Source organism: Petromyzon marinus, chromosome 9 (genome assembly GCF_048934315.1).
Source record: "Petromyzon marinus isolate PM22_M1 ecotype Great Lakes invasive population chromosome 9, UKy_Petmar_22M1.pri1.0, whole genome shotgun sequence".
NCBI lineage: Eukaryota > Metazoa > Chordata > Hyperoartia > Petromyzontiformes > Petromyzontidae > Petromyzon > Petromyzon marinus.
The window spans coordinates 17,330,692-17,347,134 of NC_133675.1; the positions used below are offsets into that span (position 1 = coordinate 17,330,692).

At 55.6% G+C, this 16,443-nt stretch overlaps 3 protein-coding genes across 3 annotated transcripts; 2 read left to right on the forward strand and 1 right to left on the reverse strand.

Annotated features, from left to right (window-relative positions):
• The first annotated feature begins 1,234 nt into the window (after window positions 1-1,234).
• On the forward strand, window positions 1,235-3,354 carry SDR39U1 (short chain dehydrogenase/reductase family 39U member 1). Its single transcript, XM_032950235.2, has one exon. The coding sequence runs from the start codon at window positions 1,355-1,357 to the stop codon at window positions 2,246-2,248; it is 894 nt and encodes a 297-aa protein (XP_032806126.1). The 5' UTR covers window positions 1,235-1,354; the 3' UTR covers window positions 2,249-3,354.
• Window positions 3,355-3,951: 597 nt separating this feature from the next.
• NRM (nurim) lies at window positions 3,952-8,916 on the forward strand. The gene is made up of 4 exons (XM_032950219.2): window positions 3,952-4,999; window positions 6,488-6,693; window positions 7,049-7,213; window positions 7,654-8,916. Exons 1-4 carry the CDS (start codon window positions 4,840-4,842, stop codon window positions 7,966-7,968), a joined length of 846 nt encoding a protein of 281 aa, XP_032806110.2. The 5' UTR covers window positions 3,952-4,839; the 3' UTR covers window positions 7,969-8,916.
• Window positions 8,917-9,816: 900 nt separating this feature from the next.
• BAG3 (BAG cochaperone 3) lies at window positions 9,817-15,350 on the reverse strand. Its single transcript, XM_032950218.2, has 3 exons — window positions 14,662-15,350; window positions 12,086-12,553; window positions 9,817-11,740 (listed from the first exon to the last, which is right to left on the reverse strand). Exons 1-3 carry the CDS (start codon window positions 14,773-14,775, stop codon window positions 11,300-11,302), a joined length of 1,023 nt encoding a protein of 340 aa, XP_032806109.1. The 5' UTR covers window positions 14,776-15,350; the 3' UTR covers window positions 9,817-11,299.
• Window positions 15,351-16,443: the final 1,093 nt, after the last annotated feature.

Here is a 16,443-nt window from a genome sequence, read left to right on the forward strand (position 1 = left end):
TTTCTTCTGAAGCCTAAATAAAGATTCTGATTCATATCAGTGAGACTCCCCCCCGCCCATCCCCTCAGGCCGATGTACCCTGGGGAAACACGCAAGGGGGCTGCGAGGAAAACCCCGAGAAGCCCCAGGAGGAGTGAACCACACGCAGCGGGAACTGGCTGGTTACTAAATGAGCAGCAGGGGGGCAATGTCCACCACGCAGTGAACACCACCACGCCGCGCCTCACAGTAAAGTAATTTTGTTTTCAGATGAACAAAAAATATACTTGTGAGAATCCATTGGTCAGCCGTGACACACTCAACAGCGAAGACCGTGAGTCTCAAGGGTTGGCTTTGAAATGTTCCCGATGACTGATTGTGTTTGCTTTGTTAAATTACTTTTAGTTCCATGTTTTGCTCGTAAGACTGTAGTCACGGGTTCTTTTTGCGTTTTCGACCAGTTCCTTATTTCTTCTGTACCTCTCGAAGCGCGAACGGATACTCGCTGTTTAGTACCGCGCTCTGTGTAACCGTCATTGTCACTTAAATCGGGCCGCTTCCTACCGAAATAAAATCTCAATTTGTGTACGCATTAACGGTGACCCCATTAACGGTGACTCCATTAACGGTGACCCCATTAACGGTGACCCCATTAACGGTGACCCGCATTGACGGTGACCCCATTAACGGTGACCCCATTGACGGTGACCCCCATTGACGGTGACCCCATTGACGGTGACCCCCATTGACGGTGACCCCGTTGACGGTGACCCCATTGACGGTGACCTCATTAACAGTGACCCGCATTGACGGTGACCCGCATTGACGGTTATCCCCATTAACGATGAACCTCATTAACGGTGACCCGCATTAACGGTGACCCCATTGACGGTGACCCCATTGACGGTGACCTCATTAACGGTGACCCGCATTAACGGTGACCCCATTGACGGTGACCCCATTGACGGTGACCCCAATTGACGGTGACCCCATTGACCGTGACCCCATTGACAGTGACCTCATTAACGGTGACCGCATTGCCGGTGACCCCATTGACGGTGACCCCAATTGCCGGTGACCCCATTGTCGGTGACCCCAATTTACGGTGTCCGCCCTCGCCACCTCCATCGGTGACCGCCGCAAGACGGCGCTCCGCTCGCCTCGACCTTGCGATGAATGAATCGACACGGGGATTGCGGGAGGAATCGATCCACCCTCGACATTCACGTTCCGGGGCCCTGCCTCGTTATATGAGGCGAGGCGGTGCCCGCGCCACCCACGTTCCAGGGCGCGTGTTATTCAGCCCCACGTGGCGGCACACCGTCTCCGCCTTCACGTCTCCTCCCGTGCTCTCTCCGCGTCTCCCGTCCCAGCCATGAGGGTGGTCGTGGGAGGCGGCTCGGGCTTTGTGGGCTCGGCGCTGTGCCGTCTGCTCGGCAGCCGGGGCCACACCGTGACGCTGGTGTCGCGCTCGCCCGGCTCGGGCCGCGTCACCTGGGAGGAGCTCAAGGCGAGGGGGCTGCCGCCGTGCGACGCTGCGCTCAACCTGGCCGGCCTGCCCGCCATCGACCCGCTGCGCCGCTGGAGCCCGGAGCTGAGCGCGGAGCTGCGCAGCAGCCGCGTGGAGACCACGGCCGCGCTCGCCCGGGCCGTGTCGGAGGCCAAGCCGCGGCCTCACACGTGGCTACTCGTCACAGGGGTGGGCTACTACCGGCCGAGCCGCACCGCGCACTACACCGAGGACAGCCCAGGCGGAGACTCGGACTTCTGGGCGCAACTCGTGACCGCGTGGGAGACCGCGGCGAAGCTCCCGGGCAGCCAGCAGGAGAGCGCGGTCCGACAGGTGGTGGTGCGGCCGGGCTTGGTGCTGGGAAAGGGAGGCGGCGCCATGAGTCGCATGGTGTGGCCCTTCTGGCTGGGGCTGGGCGGCCCGATCGGGAACGGCAAGCAGCCCTTCCCGTGGGTCCACGTGGACGACCTGGCAGGCATCATCGCGCACGCCCTGGAGACTCCGTCGGTGTGCGGGGTGCTCAACGCCGTCGCGCCCAGCGCCGTCAGCAACGCCGACTTCGCGCGAGAGTTGGGCCGGGCCCTGGGTCGCCCGGCGCTGCTGCCGATGCCCGGCTTCTTTGTGAACGCGATGCTGGGCCGCGAGCGGGGCCTGCTGCTCCTACAGGGTCAGAGCGTGAGCCCCAAGAGGACCCTGGAGAGCGGCTACCGCTTCAAGTTCCCCGAGCTCGCCCCGGCGCTTGAGGAAGTTGTGTCGTGATCCCTGCGGCTTCGTATCCGTCGCAAGCCCCGGCAGACGCCTCGTCGCGTCTGCTTTCTCCAGCACGCTCCGCCCTCGCTATATTCACTCCACGTATACATTTGCGTTGCGTATTCCTCCAGAAAAATCAGGCCTCCGTGAGTCCTGTTTAAGTGTTTGCTTTGGATATTGAAGGGGTCCGTGTAACAAAAAAAATATCTCATTCAACCCGTGTGGCTTCTGGACTGACGCTTCCCTTTGGTATTTATGAAAGCGTCAACCTGGGTCTATTTCTACCTTAAGTTTCATCATGCTTCTGGGTTGCCAGGTGTAAATGCATCCACCTACAATGTGCATAGAATGGATGTCAAGGAACCAGGGTTGGTAACATTGCAAATATGAAAGATAGCATTTTCTTGCTGTAAGGGACCCAAAGTTTGGCCAAGATAAATTCGCTATTTTCTTTCAACATTGCCGTGAAATGGTCTGCGAGGAGATTGTCGGTCTCTGGGTAGTGTGTAGGGTCGGGGAGGTGGCCGGCTTGGTATAAACAGTTGCGATAGGCGGGCCACTCTGCACCAGACCCTTCGACTGATAGAGTACCGCTGGGCATCCCACAACACAAACCTCGCATTGCAGACCAGTGATTCCTTGACATCTGCGTCGATTGTGCGATGTGTTGGGAACATGCTACAAGGACGGACACCACACTGTGTGGCAGATAAGGATGATGTAATACGCATTTGCATGTGTGCAGTTCATCGTAATGTGTGAGAAAGACGACGCATTTGGACGTGGATAAGAGTGTCTTTACTTACTGGGATGTGGTTTGTTTGGTTTGATGGTGATAATTTAAATAGGTGTTGTTAAAGGGTAATAGAAGGTATTGCACAAACATCAAACATGGTTTTGTCTTGTCGTTTAAGTCGCTCGAGGACTGGGCAGTCGGGAAATCGTTTAGACCGCCTCGGGTCTGCTTCCAGTTGTAATGTACGAGGCGTCAACCTCTAGGCTTGTGAATAGCAGGACAGTTCTAATGTATTTAAAGTTCGTGAACGGACCTAAATGATATAAAACTGATGCACTGCTGTAAAATCTGTTAATTAAATGGGTTTTTTTGCAATTTATTATATTTTGATGGGGTTGGCCCGATAACCACTTTCAAAATTGATGACTGGCTCCTAAAATCAGTAGACGGTAATCGTTTCCAATTGAGCGCGGAATGATTGCACCGATTGACAACACCCCCACGTGCGAACTGCATGGCGGGCTCAGGCAATGCACATTTTCCTTCGCTCAAAAGGTAAAAATGCAGCTCTGCAATTGCTTATTCACGGCACTTTTTGAAATGGCCTTCCGCTCGAGGATAATCGGTCTGCACATTGGCTGGACGTCTTGGGAGGCGGTGGGTATAACTTTACCCCACCACACGTAATCGGCCGATTGTGGGGTGGATTTAAGAACCTTGTCCGATTGTTTAAACAACCGCGCACCGGGAGATGGATTGCAAGTCGAGTGTGCTGCTGGTAGCTTGCCTTCACTTCTCGAGTAAAACAAAGTGAACTTGCCATATCTGGTGCAGTGGAGACTGCCCTTTGTCGAGACTTGCCATCAGTATGATTGTAGTAATATTTCCTCAAGGATTTTGGTAGTCGTAAATCCGCCCAACCACGGCCCAAGCTCAACAATGCGGTTACCGGTAAATGCACAAAAAATTATAAACCATCCAACTTTTATAACCACTAATATAATATAGCACGGGCTCGATAGCCCCGTGTCGTTGGTTGGACGTTTGATATTCGTTTGAAATTCGCAACGAAAGGACCCCGCTACGCCGTTCCATCAACTTGGGTGTGTTGGGGGAGCGTGTCCCCCAGCTCGGTCGGTGGCTGGTGGGAGGTGAGGGTGGACACGCCTCACACAGGCAAACACGACGACGACGATGGTTATTCTGCGTTGTGTAATACTCTAGCATACAGAGTGACCATCTGGCAACTTGTACACCCACAGCATTGGTTCAAGCGAGCCTGGCTCTACTGATGAGACGGTGAATGACGAACCCCGTCCAGAGTTTGTGTCGAACCAATGCTGCTGAAGGTGTGCGGGAAGCCCTGTGGCTGACGGGATGTGTCAAAGAGACGACGATGAGCAGGGCCCGCTGGGGAGTTCCCGCAGGGGTCGAGGGTGGAGCGAGGGGAGGGGCCGCGTGACGGCCCCGCCGTGATGTGGTTCCGGGTGAGCGAGGAGCGCGTGGTGGTGAGGAGTGAGGGGTGGTGGGAGTGAGGAGTGGTGGTGAGGAGTGAGGGTGGTGGTGAGGAGTGAGGGTGGTGGTGAGGGGTGAGTGAGGCCGCGCTCTGTGGTGGGAGTGGTGGTGGTGGTGAGGAGCGGTGGTGGTGAGGAGTGAGGGTGGTGGCGAGGGGTGAGTGAGGCCGCGCTCTGTGGTGGTGGTAGTGGTGAGTGGTGGTGGTGAGGAGTGGTGGTGGTAGTGAGGGGTGGTGGTGAGGGGTGGTGGTGGTAGTGAGGGGTGGTGGTGAGTGAGGGTGGTGGTGAGGGTGGTGGTGAGGGGTGAGTGAGGCCGCGCTCTGTGGTGGTGGTAGTGGTGAGTGGTGGTGATGGCACCGCGGAATGCCGCCGCGCTGCCGCTGTTCGTGGCCGCGGGCTCCGCGTCGCTGCTGCTGGGACTGGCGGCGTGCGGGAGCCTCGCGCGGTTCCTCTACACGGGGCCCCCCAACACCAACAGCATCCCCAACACCAACAGCATCCCCAGCGCGGGTGAGAGGAGCCGCGGAGTGGGGGGTTGCTCTTGTGCATGTTGGTGACTTTGTGTCGTGAGTGGTGAGTTGCTCTGGTGTGTGCGGGGAGTGGTGAGTTGCTATGGTGGTGAGATGCTATGGTATGTTTGGTGAGTTTGTGGTGTGTTTGGTAAAATGCTATGGTGCGTTTCTGTGGTGTGCGTGGAGTGGTGAGTTGCTATCGTGTGTATGGTGGAGTTGCTTTGGGCGAGTCGCTCGTGTGTGTGATGAGTTGCTCTAATGTGTGCTGGTGAGTGGTGGATAGCTCTGGTGTGTGGTGAGTTGCTGTAGTGTGCTGGTGAGTGGTAAGTAGCTGTGGTGTGTGTGGTGAGTTGCTGTGATGTGTGCTGGTGAGTAGTTCTGGTGTGTGTGCTGGTGAGTAGCTGTAGTGTGTGTGCTGGTGAGTAGCTGTAGTGTGTGTGGTGAGTTGCTGTAGTGTGTGTGGTGAGTTGCTGTAGTGTGTGGTGAGTTGCTGTAGTGTGTGCTGGTGAGTGGTAAGTAGCTGTGGTGTGTGTGGTGAGTAGCTCTGGTGTGTGTGCTGGTGAGTAGCTGCAGTGTGTGTGGTGAGTTGCTGTAGTGTGTGTGGTGAGTGGTGAGTAGCTGTAGTGTGTGTGGTGAGTTGCTGTAGTGTGCGTGGTGAGTAGTGAGTAGCTCTGGGGTGTGTGGTGAGTTGCTGTAGTGTTTGCTGGTGAGTGGTAAGTAGCTGTGGTGTGTGTGGTGAGTTGCTATGGTGTGTGTATGTGTGGTGAGTTGCTGTGGTGTGTGCTGGTGAGTAGCTCTGGTGTGTGCTGGTGAGTGGTGGTTTGCTACGCTCCGTTATGCTGTCTTGCTTGACTGGTTGCCGCAAGCCACAGCGAAGCACAGGGATCACGTTGAGTGGCTGAGCTGCAATGCAAGTTGGGAGCGATGTCAGGACGGCCACCGCAGCACTTGGCAGCTGTGGGCACTGATGCTGGACACGGGGGTTCTTCTCCCTTGGGCTTCCATAATCAAAGTGGACGTCAGTGGTTACGAATAGTGCAGCTAACCCAGGAGCCAGCCGCCAGAGAATGTGGAGTGAGCTGAGAGATGTTTGTGCTGAGCAATTTGTTTTAACACAGCAGCCTGTGAGGAAGAGATGGAGAGCTGTGACGTTGATAGGTTTTTAATGGACTACACGAACTGCTATAACTAAGAAACTTGAGAAAGGTGTTGGCATTTAAATACAGGTGTACGCAGAACACGAAATAAAGTTGTGAATGTTCTTCATCCAACTTTTAATTATCGGAAAGAGTAGGTTGAGATGGGTGTCAGGGACGTGTGTGCAATGCAGGGGCGCCAAGAAGCCGGCGGCCAAGCGGAAAGGCGCAGAGCCGGACGGGAGCGTGCAGCGATGGCGAGGTGCGGTGGCCTCGGTGCCATAGCAGCGACCTGTTGCTCGCGTGTGGCGGTGCCGTGTTGGTGTGGAGCGTTGCTCTCTGTGCCGCAGACGGCGACGTGGACGCCCTGCGCTGGCGAGATGTTTGCTGGGGGATCGACTCGCTCTGGCCTCTGCTCTTCGACCTGGGCCTCGCCGTCTCCTTTCTGCTGCTGCACCGCGCTATGGCGGCACCATGGGCCCAGCGCGCCCTCGCGGCCACCTGCGGCGTGTGCCGGCGCGCCGTGCACGTCATCTGCACGGCCGTCACGGTGCAGGTGAAGCCAAAAGCAGGGTGACAGCACCACTACCACCCATACACAGTGACAGCACCACCACTCAGACCTCACGGCTGCCTCTCATACTCCCACGCTGTCTATCCCTGATTTAATCGTGATACTTCCAATCTGTACGGCCTACAGGTGGCCAGTGCATTACAGTACAGCGAGCGGATTGCTTTCCTTCCTGTACATCTTTAGTGCGGTGCCACCGTTTCCTCTCCTGTAAGATAACGAGGCTTGTGGTCATACATCGGCGGCAGGACCCTCCGGGAGAGGTTGCGAGCGCGAGGCTCCCGCGCCGTGGAGGCGAGCGTGGCCGTGCGTGCGTGCGTCTCCGACCGTGCCCCCGCAGCTGCTCATCCACCTGTGGGAGCCGGGGAGGGCCCTGCCCCCGCTGTGGAGCGTGCGCGGCGAGCTGGCGCACAGCATGTGCTTCCTGGTGCACGTGCTCAGCTGGCTCGTAATACTGAGCATCGCCATCATCTTCGACTTCCCCGAGCTGATGGGAATCAAGCAGGTGCCCGCCTCGCCACGCACACCAGCGCCTCGCGGAGTAACAATGCCCGCACGCACAGTCACAACCAGCACACAACCAGCACACAACCAAACACGTGGCCACACAACACCTACACACACGCTCCCCTATACACGTGGATCCACACCCTGGACACATACCATACACACACGCGTACCCTGCACAAATACGATATACATGCACACCCGGCACGCACTCACCCTGAACACACACCCTGAACACAAGTTATCAACTGTGCCAGTGATACATTGCTCACAGTTCAGACGTTGCTCAAATCAGCAGCTATGTACAAAACCTTCAATTGGTGAATGGGGATTTGAGAGGCTGCGTTTTACCGGGCCCAGACACTGCGAGTGATGGTGTCGGCGCTAACCGAGTCCACGTGCGCATGGCTGTGCCTTTTCTCCCGGCGCTGCCCGCAGATGTACTATGAGGTGATGGGGCTGGGCGAGCCAATGCTGCTCAAGTCTCGGCGCGCCCAGCGCCTCTATGGGCACATGCGTGTGCCCGTGTTCGTGGAGGCGCTGCTCGTGCTGTGGGTGGTGCCGCGCATGAGCGCCGAGCGGGCGCTGCTCTCGCTCCTCGCGTCCGCGTACCTGGCCACCGTGCACGGCCTGGACGTATGTGACTACGAGTACCTGCGCGGGCAGCTCGCAAGGAAGTTCGAGGTGTTCCGGCACGAGGAGCGGCGCCTGGGCCGACTCGGGCTCGGGGACGGAGAGGGAGACTCCGACTGACAGTACCTCCTCCCACCCTCGCGTTCACCCACGCAGCTCCCCCCCCCCCCCCATTTACCCACAGCCCTCCGCGTTCACCCGCACAGACCCCGCACTCCTCGCTCGCGACACGGGCCCTACCATCACACCAGCGTCTCCACGCAGCTCCGCCGCCTCCACTGCCAGCGTCTGCACGAGTGTCTCCCTCAAACCAACCTCAAAGTAGCAATCTCTGGCTCATGTGAGCATTGAGGGGGTGCTCATCTATTCACAGCATGGAGCCAGCGGTGGAAATATCACATTCCTATGACCCCAGGAATAAGTATATCCACAGAACACCCACTGTTGACTTCCCAACTCATTTTATCGACTCACAAATCTGACTGCGAGCCACCCAGGGAATCACAGGAGTATGAGGCGATTAGTGACCTTGGGCCCTAGGGTTTGAGTGGAGAATGGTTGCAGATGAGTGGAGAAGGGAGCGCTGTGTGCCGGCCCCAAAGAAGCCTGGCCATTCAGCGCTGCGCATGCGGTTTTAAACTGGTGCGTGGGTGCAATGTGTGGGCTCATGTGCTCCGTGCAGCAGCTGCATTGTTCAAGTGTTTGCGATGATTTCCAGAGTTAAGAGTTCTGCGTGATCAGAAATAACTGGTTTCGGTTTTGTATTTTGGTATAAACGTCCAACACTAATAAGTGTGTTGGCGTGGGTTGGGTATTTAATATGCATGTGTCAATGCTAACACAGTGGGAGCAATGAGCTGATGTTCAGAGAAGGGACGTTTGCTATTGAACGAGGGGACGAGGCGGCTTTGATGGGGAGGAATCGAATGGTCACCGATGGCTTGTGGCTCTGATATTTTGTTACATGTACCTATAGTCGACAGCTTTTTAACTAATTCATTCATTTTAATGTAGCACTCTTTTAAATGTAATAACTGCAAATTTTATATAAACTTTCTGAGTTTGCAATTCTTGGTACGCATACAGTTTGCAATTACGTGCAATTTTCAGTTTAAAAACACGACTGCACAGTTTGCCACGAGTTAACTGCAAAGTTAACGCGTGCCAATGTCGCAATGTCCCTCGTCTCCCGCTCTCTCAGGTTCCCATGCCTTCCCACGCCCACTGCGTCCTTTCCTTTCGCGTCTTCGCTGCCAAACCCCTTCTTGTCGCTCACTTACCGCTTTTGACACAGCCTGCTGCGTCACCTCGCCCACCCGCCTTGCATTCTCACCCTTGCGGCGCGGTTGCTATCGGAGGCTGCCGTCCGATCCCTGCCCCATCTAACGCTTTCAAGAAGTGGTTCGTGGAAATTATGTCCAAGCTGTGGGACATCCTGGATCTACATAACTCTTCGGAAACAAACGAAAGACCTCTTCCCGATGAGAGCGACGCATAACGCGGCTGAAGAAGTCATCAACTTGGAAGTGAAGGGGCGGGAAGCGATGTCGGCAGACGGCAGTGCAGCAACATGCATTATAATGCACCAAGCTTGGACGTCTCTCCTTCACTGCCTTCACTCAGCCACACTTACGGGCATGGTCCAGTGTGGTAAAATAACCGACGTGTGGGGACGCCCTCATCCTGTAAAGAGGTCTGTACATGCATATTAGAGCTCAGCATTTACAAGTCAAGTCCAGAATCCCGGTTAGATTCTCAGATGGAATTCTATTCCGAGGCGGGGTGGTATCGTGGGATTTGTGGAATTGACTGCAGCTTCTAGAATAGCAGTCGCACTCATCCCCGCAGCACTGCGAGGATCATAATCTCTCCAAACGAGTCTCGTGAGCCAGGAGATCTCCCCCGTGTGTAGAGAACAACATCGTCACAATCCTCACGTGAAGCATGGACTGTGAAACAAGCCAAGTGTAGAATAGTACAGACTAAAGCTTTATTGGAAAAGAAATAGTTAAAATGATTTTGAACTGCTAATTTGTCAAAGTAAGGCAATGTGCATATATCTAAAGAGGAACACAATGTTGCATAAACACAAAAAGATAGAGGGTATTTAACAGAAGTACAATGCCACAACAGCGTTTGCGAATCCCCCCAGCTCCACATTCCGTCGTGACCACAGCTGCCGAGGATCCAGATCCTTACAGTTCAGAACAGCGCAAAATTTAACAGGAATTGTACAAAGACATATGACCCATCTGCAATCCCACGCAACTCCAAACTGCGTCAGCCGTGTGCATCTACAAGGTAACCGTACGATCGTGTGAATTTAGGGCGGGGGAAAGAGCCCGCGGGTACGCCTTAGACCCCACCATCAGCACGGCCCAAACTTGTCACTCGCGAAGGCGACGGAAATTCTCAGCCAGTGACTTGCCCAGTTTCTCCAAAGATCCAAAATATTGGCTGCACAAATGTACTTATCCAATAAAGGTGACCCTTGAATATCGTGGGTTTATTGTTCACGATTTCCACCTAGCACGGGCAACCTCTGCACCAATTTAGCTATCGTGGGGGTTCGTTTTGGCATTTTTCGGGTACACTATACCCGGAAGTACTGTGTTATTGGCTGATACCGTGGTGCGGGGCGGGCGAGGGATGCGAGGCAGTCAGTAGCACCTCAACTTTTGCCGCCCAACCATCTCGCGGAGAAACAAAGATGAAGACCCCTGATATAGCCTAGACTTGGGGCAAGTGCTGTTTGCGAGCACCTATGAAGGTCGGCACACCACACGAGGATGTGGGTGGCCAGAACCACGACCAGCCGCCTTTGTCTCCCCAGTGGAAATATTTACACACCGCATCAGGTACTCATTTCAGGCCGAGTCGACCTAGGGGAGGCCCAGAACCCATTCAGATAATTGTCATTGGTGTTGGGTGTGTCCGAGAATCGAATTCGGGTCGCTGGATTCGTAGCACAGCTTGCAAACCATAGCACTACGACTCCCCACTCACGGACAAACAAACACACCCGCTGTGGATCATCATCGGTAAGTACAATATTCAGTATTTATACTACTACAAGGAATGTTTTTTTAATTGAGTTTTTACGTGTTATTTCAATTACTTAGTTTTTAGTTAACTGGGCATAAAGTACAGTATTTATTTCAATTGTGATGCGTCTTTTTTTGGTTGCCGTGTACCTAACTCCATTATTTAGGTAAGGCTTAAGTATTGAATATTGCGGTTTCGGCTTTTGCGGAACTTTACAAGAATGTAACCTCCGTGATATTCTAAAGTCTCCTGTATATTTTGAAGTAATTGGGGTAAAATTTTCATGCTTTGGATAACTTATTTGGGATTATGTTATTGAACTAAATCACCGGCATGGCGAGTGCATGCTACGACCGATGGCCACCGCGTACACGCACCCCTCACCATGCGCTTGCAAAACGGGCCGTCAGCCCTCGAAGATCTGGGCCTTGAGCTCCAGGTGCTCCAGGATGGCCTGGACCTCACGGATGGCCTGCTTGCGAGCCTGCCGCACTTCCTCATGCCCGCCCGTGTCCACCGTGTCCAGCTTGAGCACCTCCTTGGTCAGCATCTCCTCAAGTGCCAGGTAGGCCTTGTCCGAGCGCCGGCCCTCGAAGGCACGCACCTGGGCCTCCAGGCTGCGCACCACCGCCATGATGGAATTCACCTCGCGCACGCCAGGCAGTGCCTCGGCACGCTGCTGGGCCGCGCGCTGCCGAGCGTCGGGCGGGATGAGCACGGGCTGGGCGCTACGCGAGGGCCCACTCCATGTCGCCGGGGCGGCAGCGGCGCCCCCGTCATCGGGTCGGCGGACGTACCGGGCCGCTCGGTGCAGCTCGGAGCCCTCGCTGACTCCGTCCCTGCCGGGCTGCGGACGGCACAAGGCAACTGAACCTCTGGGCTAAGACAGCCTGCGGAATCATGTGAAACCGCGGTGAGCTGTTCGTCACGGTGGATCTGCGCCGGGAAAAATCTCAAGGCGGCTCCACCGACCGTGCACCACCATGACGTCACCTTGCAGATTATTCTTTTAGAAAATAAACCCACGACAATTCGTGACGCTGCACGATGGTACACTATTACACAATGGCCATAAGCTGGAGGCGACCTTTCAAAAAAGGTGAAAACCTAGTGTAGCCCGAACCTCCGCTGAACTTGACATCACCGTGGCATAAAGGAGGGCGCCAACTGACTGGCGTGAACGCGCACTCACCACGTGGCACGCCTGGGCCTGGGCAGCTCCTGCCACCTGCGAAGAAGGGGCGACGTGCGGCCGAGGGATGTGCGAGGCGGCGTGCGCGAGCGACAAAGACTGCTGCGCCCCGGGCTGGGTGGTGTAGGGCGCCGCGCTGTGGGGATAAGGGTGGTAGGGAGACGGCTGAGTCGGTGCGAGGTGTGGGGTTGGGCCCACGCTGGGCACGGGCGCAGGCTGGGGACCCGCGTGGTAACCCATGGAGTACGGCGGTTGGTTGGCATGGTTCGTGGCGTTTTGTCCGTGGGCCGCGGGGCCGGCGGAGTAGGGGGCCGTGTGCTGTCCGTGGACCGCGGAGCCGGAGGGGTAGGGGGTGGAGTTGTGGTTAAGAGGCGGCTGGTGGAAGGCCGCTTGCTGTTGTGGGTATGAAACTCCGTTGTAGAAGGCTCCCTGTTGCCCAGCGAGGCTGTGATTGTCTACCATAGGAACCTAAAATGAAGCAAACAGAAACAGAGAATATATTACAACTTTTATTTGTGATTTGCATCATTCATGCAAATTGCATCTCAAAAAGGTTGTAGAATTTGTAACGCACAGACTTCGCAAGGAAGACGTGGGAAACCACGATCGAGCCGAGCAGCTTGTCTGCTAGAAACGGAGCCAACGATTGCCCAAGGTCGGTGGTATAAAATCGGGATGCTCGGCCAACTCCACCGTCGATTGTTTATTGGCGGCAGCGGACGCTCGTGCTGGGGACGGAGCCGTGCACAGCGCTTGGCGGCACCGCGTCCTGACCATGGTCCAATGTAAAAACACGTCATAAAAAAGGGAATTTTTACATTATATATTACATCATAAAATATTACAATAATTTACGATGTTCTTGATTTTAATATCCTTGTTTCTTGTATGAACGGAAGGTGAAGCGCACTGTCTCCGTCCTCCTGGATTGGAGTGACCGCATGGTGAATTCGGTGCCATCGGCACCATCTCACCGAGTCACGATAACGTAACCTTGCACTTCCGAGGCCTATGGCTTTCTCAACCAATGCCTTCCAGCAATATTTATTTTGGACTGGGTTTAACTGCCAAGTTTCATCAGTAACGTGTGGCCTGTTAAGCACAGCACTGCTGCTGGGTTGCCTGGTGTTAGCGACAAACCTTTCCACAAGCACCACTTAATACTAATGTACATTTAATTGTAAGGCGCATCCCTCTAATGTCCTAAGGCGCCTAGTGAGTGTTTCTCCTGTGACAACTAACGCGTGTATTTCATGTCCCATAGCCTCCATTAAAAGTTAACAAGCATTGAGGCAGTGCTCATTTGTTTATAAACCTGAACACGTGGTGGAACACCACTATGCCTGCCTGTGCACTGATATAAGGGACAGCGTAACAGGCGTTATGGGGTGTGGAGTCGTGCGAGTGTAGTGAGGGCAGTGGGAATACTGGAGAGTACTGTACATAAACAACGCGCGACATGCCTGTGCCTAAATCATCCTTCAGCGGAGCTCTGTTGTTGCTTGACGTTTGCGCTATAAACGCACGCCCCGTCAAAGTAAACGACTCTCGGTGGCCTCAGTCCCTCCAGTGCCATTGTGGTCACGTGCCGTGGAGCCTCAATTAGCCGAGGGCAGTTTGCGCTAAAAATGAATTCTCTAAGCCGAGCTTAGCCTTGGCTCTCCGTGTGCCAGGCGCCTGGCTCCGATGGCGACCGCGTCCCGGCCTCCTCCTCGCCACCGCTCGCGGCGTCGCGAGCGCCTCCAAAACCTCGCGACTCCTGCTGGGAGTGGGGTCCCTTGCCCCGAGCAGTGGCAGCAATCCGGGCATCGTCAACAGAGCTATCGTCGACTGCGGTTCTGCCGTTGCGCCTGGGCACCTCCTCCACCCTGCCAGTGTCACCAAACCCAGCGACTGAGGTCACGCGCGCTCACTGCGAGTCCCGTGCCGCGCTCGCCCGGGGATCACGGCCAGAGGCACCGATGCGCCTTCAGCAGCAGCAGCGAACAATTACATTCGTGTCGTCTCCACCCAGAATGGCCTCGTATCGTCCTGTGGCCATAATACCACAAACCACCCCCATTCGTGGGACGTGGCCGCGGAACGGAAGTTAAAAATCCTTGGATGCCTCCCCCACCCCGCTCGCCGCATCTGTCATGGGTGCCTTTGACCATACTTCACCACCCGTGGCCAGTGTGGGTTGGAGAAGTGGGAGGGCGGGACTGGTTCGGATATCACTAGCCACGGACATCAGCCGTGACAACCACTGCGCACCCCCCCCGCTCCTCACCACCTCTCATCCCGTGACGTTGCCGACGAGGTTCCCCACGGGCACCGCGCTGCTCCCCTCGGCAGCGCCCAGGGGCAGCAAGGCCGCCACCCACGGTGTTGGTTCACAGCCGGGCCCGCCAGGAGGGCCGAGTGGTTTCATCTTCAACAGGAGTCGTCAGTGGCTACAGATGCCGGCCCGCCTGGCTCCTGAGTGCTGGTGAGTGCGCATCTTGTCGTGTCCGCCGTGTGGTGGTTGTACCCGCGCGAGTGATGTGGTGGTGATCGCTGTGGTGTGGTGGCGGCTGCGTGGTAGTTGTGGCCGTTACCCGGGGGTCGCTCCACGTGGTGGACTGCTCGTTGTGGTTGATGAAGTATGGCCACCCCGAGGTGGGCTCCATCTTCATCTCCCATCCTGGCGGCAGCGGCGCCTGATGCTGCATCCCCCTCTTCGTCTCCCCGTGCCTCTCGCTTCGTCTCCCCGTGCCTCTCCTCCTCTTCCCGTGCCTCTCCTCCTCTTCCCGTGCCTCTCCTCCTCTCCCCGTGCCTCTCCCCGTGCCTCTCCTCCTCTCCCCGTGCCTCGTCTCCCGGTGTCTCCCCTCGTCTCACGCCGCTTCCTGGTCGCCGTGACGTCACTCGGCAGGACTTTCTTGATGACGTCACGCCCACAGGGGCGTGTCGTGGATGCACCGCGCTGGGCACCGCTTGTGATGCGTTGTTTGGAGTCGCGTCGGCGCTACCTTCTATCAATATAAAAAAGTGCCGGTGTGTTCGGAAATCAACTGTGGTTATCCTGTGCAGGGAGGCGCCCTCGTCATAGGAATGTGGAGTTTTTACCCGTGAAGGACTGTAAACTTTAATGTGAATAATTACAGAACCCCTCTGCGGTGATATGGGGAGACGACCCACATCTCAGATCCAATTTGCGGGGTTATCCGCGACTCATTTTGCAGATGACTCCGTGGGTAAGAGGACGACGAATTTGCCGCCTTACGCCTCTGTCCGGGAAAACCCCGCGAGTTTGAGGACGCCGCTTCACGATGCATTTTGGTTAAAATTCGTGGATAATGGGAAGAGAGCTTTGGGAAAACAGTTTTCCCGGACCCTCCAGCTGCCGCGGATAAGAGGAGTCCCAAACATCCATGAAAAACACGAGACTGAATAAACCCTGGACACTGTCCATGGAGCAAGTCAAGGATTTCGTGCCAACTTTTTAAAAGTTACTCGAAAATTTACTTAATTGGGAAATGCGTAGTGGTTATTATCAGGCCCTACTGTAAAAACGAATCAGGGCCCTCAAAGGAGTAGAGATCCGGGTCAGCAAGCAGAACAACGCACAGCGTTGAACTGCACCTATGTTGAACGTCGCCAGCCGTGCTCGTCTCCCGTCGTGGTTAGCGTCGGGGACGCGTTCCCGAAAGGTGCGACGACGAATATGGAAACGAGGCAAATCAAAGCAATTTCCAGGGTAGATTGCTGAGGCGGCGGATACGAGAGAGAGAGAACGATGCCGTCAGCGACAGAGGTGCGGGTTTAGACGACGTAAATCAGGTGGCGGTGTTCATAAGGGGGGGAGGGGGGGAGACGTAGGTTGTGGTATTTACTGTGCGGTAGTTTACGATGAGTACATATCGCAGTATTAACCAGGGCTGCTGCTGCTGGGCTTGATATTGATTAATGATCGCGCGTGATGACGCTGTGATTGTTGACACAGGGCTTGATGGTGGTGGCACCCCTCATATTGTCTCCACCGCCCCGGGAGACAATACATTTGTATTCGTGTAGGATGTGGGATTCTAACTTCATCAACCTCGAGAGTGAGTGAGTGTGCGTCGCCTAGCGGTTGACTCTGCCCGCGTGTGCACATCACAGGCGCGGGAGCCGCCATCCTGACCACGGCGATGCGTGAGGCATCGAGGCTGCGTTTTTGTGCTGCTGATCGAGCTTCTTGGCCACTCAATAAAGGCGCTGAGAAGAGAAACACCACTGTGGGACCAGACATGGAAACCGCACGACAGGATGCGTGCAACGCGCCGTGGTGGACACATCGGGTGACCGAGTTGGTCGAGCACGAGGGCCGTAGAAAGTCCATGGCAGTGACGACAAAGATG